This window comes from Leishmania mexicana, chromosome 7 (assembly GCF_000234665.1).
Source record: "Leishmania mexicana MHOM/GT/2001/U1103 complete genome, chromosome 7".
In the NCBI taxonomy this organism is placed as follows: Eukaryota; Euglenozoa; class Kinetoplastea; order Trypanosomatida; family Trypanosomatidae; genus Leishmania; species Leishmania mexicana.
This window is the reverse complement of record NC_018311.1, coordinates 395,275-399,060: the sequence shown is the minus strand read 5'-3', so window position 1 is coordinate 399,060 and position 3,786 is coordinate 395,275. Positions and strand designations below refer to the sequence as shown.

Sequence of the window (3,786 nt, the reverse complement as noted above, 5' to 3'; positions counted from 1 at the left end):
TCACCCTTGTCCTTCGCCACCGCGGGGCCGAGGCCAGCCGGCCGTCACCGCAGGGCCGATGATGCCAGTAGGCCCGTAATCGGAGTACATCAGCGGATACTCGCTTGACTGTGACGGCGGCTGGGGTAACCCAGGCATGCTGTGCTTCCGCGTAAGCCGAGCCGCATCCACCGCCACCGTGGCTGGTGTCCACTGTGGCAGTCGCAGCAGCCCGTTGGTGCCAGAGGACACGTCGAAGGAGGCGGTGTCGCTGCGAGCAGTGGCGGGGGACTGTACGGAATTTAAGCCACACCCGAGCAGCGGGTTGCGCGCTTCTGGAAGCGGCCACGGCGGCGGCTGCGCAGGCCGTGGCGGTGCTGCACCGGCGGCGTTGCTGTGCGCGACCCCAGGCACAATGCTCTGTGGAGCCGGCACTTCTTGTGCCTTCTCGAAGAGGACGGGTTTCTGAGTCCTCGGGGCTGCCGACGTCTTTTCCCGGTTGGCGGGTCCCCGCGGCGGTACCGGTGGTGGTAGCTGTGGCGCATTGCTGCGACCGTTGGCGGCGAGCTTCGCCAAGTAGGCCTGCACTTCGGGGACCACCATCGTACCTTGCAGCCACTGTCGCATATCCTTCTTGTAGTAGCGCTGAAGAAGTCTGCCCGGCTCACACGCCGTTCGCAAGTGCCGTGCCGTCAGTCCCGTGGACTCAAGTGGTGGTGCGCTGCCACGCGGGGAGCACCGCACGGGATGCACCGCCACCTCCTCCTCAGAGCTGCTGCCGCCCTCCGACAAGACCCACGGCACCGACTTCTCCAGAGGCAGGTCTAGCGAGAAAACAGAGAACAAGCCGTTTCGGCTCCGCGCTGACGCGGACGTCTGCCGTTGAGGGGACAGAGGTTGCCAGCCCTGCGCGTCTACCTGGTCGTTTGGTTGTGGCATCTCTTGCTGCTGTGCCTGACATGCCTGCTGTGGCCATGGCATCGGCGTCGGCGGACAAAACTGCGACGACTCTGCGGCTGCCGCCTGCCGTGCCTGTTGTAGCGCCTTGGGCGGCGCCTTCAGCTCAGCCGCAGGCGGCAGCACGCGGTGCATGGGCGGCATCAAAGGCTCTTCTTGCGGCGATGGGTAGGGCAGCACCGCTGGCAACGCCTCTGCGACTGATACGGGTTTTACAGCACGCCGCCACACCTCAATCTGCTGTGTCATCGATGACCGACAGAGGCCGCTCCACCTCCTCAGCTGCGCCACACGCTTCACCGTCAGCGGTGCTAGCAGAACATCAGATGCCGACTCTGCAGAAAACATGTCCGACATATCCATGCCAGACTCACGCCTACATGACGTACTCCTCATGACGGGATGATCGCCAAACACGGGTCCCGAATCGCCCGATTTCTGCAGCTCGTCGCCGAGCTCGTGACCCTCCTCGGGAAACACACTACCCTCCGGGGTGCTGGCCGTCGTATTCCAGCAGCCCGTCCACGAGCTCACCCAACTGCGGCTCGCCAAGCCATCGTTCTCCGTCCCACTCGCCTTTTCGCTGACCTCTCTCGCCTCCGCAGTACCCGCAGACGTCCTGCAGAAACAGAAGTACCACACCACAAACAACGTCAACCCTACCACCCCGCCACACACAATGCACGCAACCGCCACCCCCGCAACCGCGCCACGGCTCAGCCCCCGGCCACCGCCGCCACGGCGCGTGCAGCTCGTGCTCACGCGCGCCTCGCTCACCGTCGTGCACACAGAGTCGTCCGCGCTGTCCCACACGCACACGTGGTACGTCGACTCCGCGGGGTACGCGGACACCTTGTCGTAGTCCAGCGTCAGCTCGCACGTCCCGCTCGCCATGCTCGCCTCCCCGACAACCGCGCTCCGGCTCGCCTCGCTGCAGCAGTCCCCGTGCACAACCGCAACCACCGACGTCGCACCGCTCGCGCTCGCACCCGGCGGGTAGCACCGGTCCAGCGTGTACGTCGTGCACGCGTCCCACCCAGCAGACGGCAGCTGCATCGCAGACGCAACGAACTGCACGCTCCGCCGCCCAGACCACAGCCCGGGCAGCGCCACAAGCGTCCCGTTCACCGGCGCACGCGCGCACAGGTACAGCCCAGCAGTGTACACGCCCGTCGCAGTCACAGACACAGACGTGCTCGTCACAGCAGCCCACTCGCCGTGCTCGCTCGACACAGACGTGCAGTCGCGCGCCGTGCTGAACCCGGGCACAAGCGCCGCAGCAGTCAGGTCCTGCAGCAGCACCATCCGGCTCGCCACGCCGACAACAAACGTCGTCCCGCGCACGTCGAAGTGCGACGCGCGCACAAGCTCCACCGACTCCAGCGCCGCAGCACCGCCGCCGCCACGCAGCGCGCCGCCGTAGCACAGCGTGTACGTGCCCGGCGCAAGCGCGCCGCCGTCGCCGCCCACAAGGTCCACAGCGCCGTAGCCCTCCGCGTCCGTTGTGAAGCTCGGCATCCCAGCAACAGACCCGCACCCGCTCGCAGACGCGCTCAGCTGCACCGCCGTCCCCTTCAGGCTCGGTATGAAGACAGGCGCGCCCAGTGCGCCAGACACCATTGTCGTCGGGTACACCCGGCCGGGCGCAACAGCCACGCCGGCCAGCACAACCGCGGGCCCCGCGGCCGTCACCGCGCACAGCCACACAGCGCTCACGCCCGCCGCAACGCCCGCCGTCGCAAACGACACGCTGCCGCTCGACGTCACCGTCGCAGCGCTCGTCCCCGCAAGCACGCCCGAGCACGCGTCCCCGGACAGGTACACCTCGCGGCTCGCGCTCGTGTAGTACCCGCTGTGCGTGTACCCGCTGTCCGCACCAGGCACCATCGAGTACAGCGGCGGCGCACCGTCCACCACAAGCGTCGCGCTGTACTCGCCGCCGCGCACAACAGCCGGCGACGCACGCAGCACAGCAGGCGGCGTCACGGACAGGAACTCCGCAACCGCCAGCGTCCTCCCGCTCAGCGGCGCCACAGTGCACACGTGCACAAGCCCGCGCACGCCCGTCGTGCTGTACGTCGCCGTCTTCGACGCGCCGCTCAGCCCCGCCGCGCCCGCCGTCCGCACGCTGCAGTCGCTCGCCGTGCTCAGGAACGTCTCGCTCGACGGCGTCGCGTAGTTCACGCGCACCGCACTAGCCGCGGCAGCGCCAAGCGTCGCGTTGTACCGGCTCACCGCAGCCGTCGGCGACACCGCCCAGTTCGCAACGCGCAGCGTCGGGCGCGCCGTCGTGAACGTCACGCTCGCGTCGCCGACAAGCACGGCGCACACGTGGAACGCAGCGCGCTCGCCAGCACCGGGCGCGTACCCAACGCTCGCAACAGCCGCGTCCAGCAGCACGCCGCAGTCCGACGACGCAGACAGCCGCGGCCTCGCCAGGTACGCCGCGTCGATCCCGAAGCTGCCGATCGCAGCGCCAGGCGCCGCATCCACCTCCGCAATGCTCGCGTCCGCGCCGCCGCCGCACCCGCTCGCGCGCAGCAGCCCCACCGCACCGCGGGACGCGTACGCACCCCCGCCAGCAGCCTCGCAGTAGTACAGCGACGCCAGCGCACCGTTCGCGCCGCACGACGCCACAGTGAACGTCACCCTCGCGTCCACGATCGCCGCAGCGCCGCCGCCAGCCACGACGCCGAGGCAGTCCGCCGTGCGCGACAGCACCGCCGTAGCGCCACTCGTCACGCCGCCAGACGTCAGCGTCGTCGCGCGGTCGCCGATCACAGCTGCAGGTGTCATGTAGTGCTGCAGCGTCCCCGTCAGCACCTCGAAGCTGTCGGCAGCGGACGGTTG

At 68.8% G+C, this 3,786-nt stretch overlaps 1 protein-coding gene across 1 annotated transcript; it reads right to left on the bottom strand.

Moving 5' to 3' along the window:
* LMXM_07_0840 (conserved hypothetical protein) lies at nucleotides 1-3,732 on the bottom strand (the record flags this gene model as incomplete). The annotated part of the gene is made up of 1 exon (XM_003872186.1): nucleotides 1-3,732. One exon carries the CDS (start codon nucleotides 3,730-3,732, stop codon nucleotides 1-3), a length of 3,732 nt encoding a protein of 1,243 aa, XP_003872235.1.
* Nucleotides 3,733-3,786: the final 54 nt, after the last annotated feature.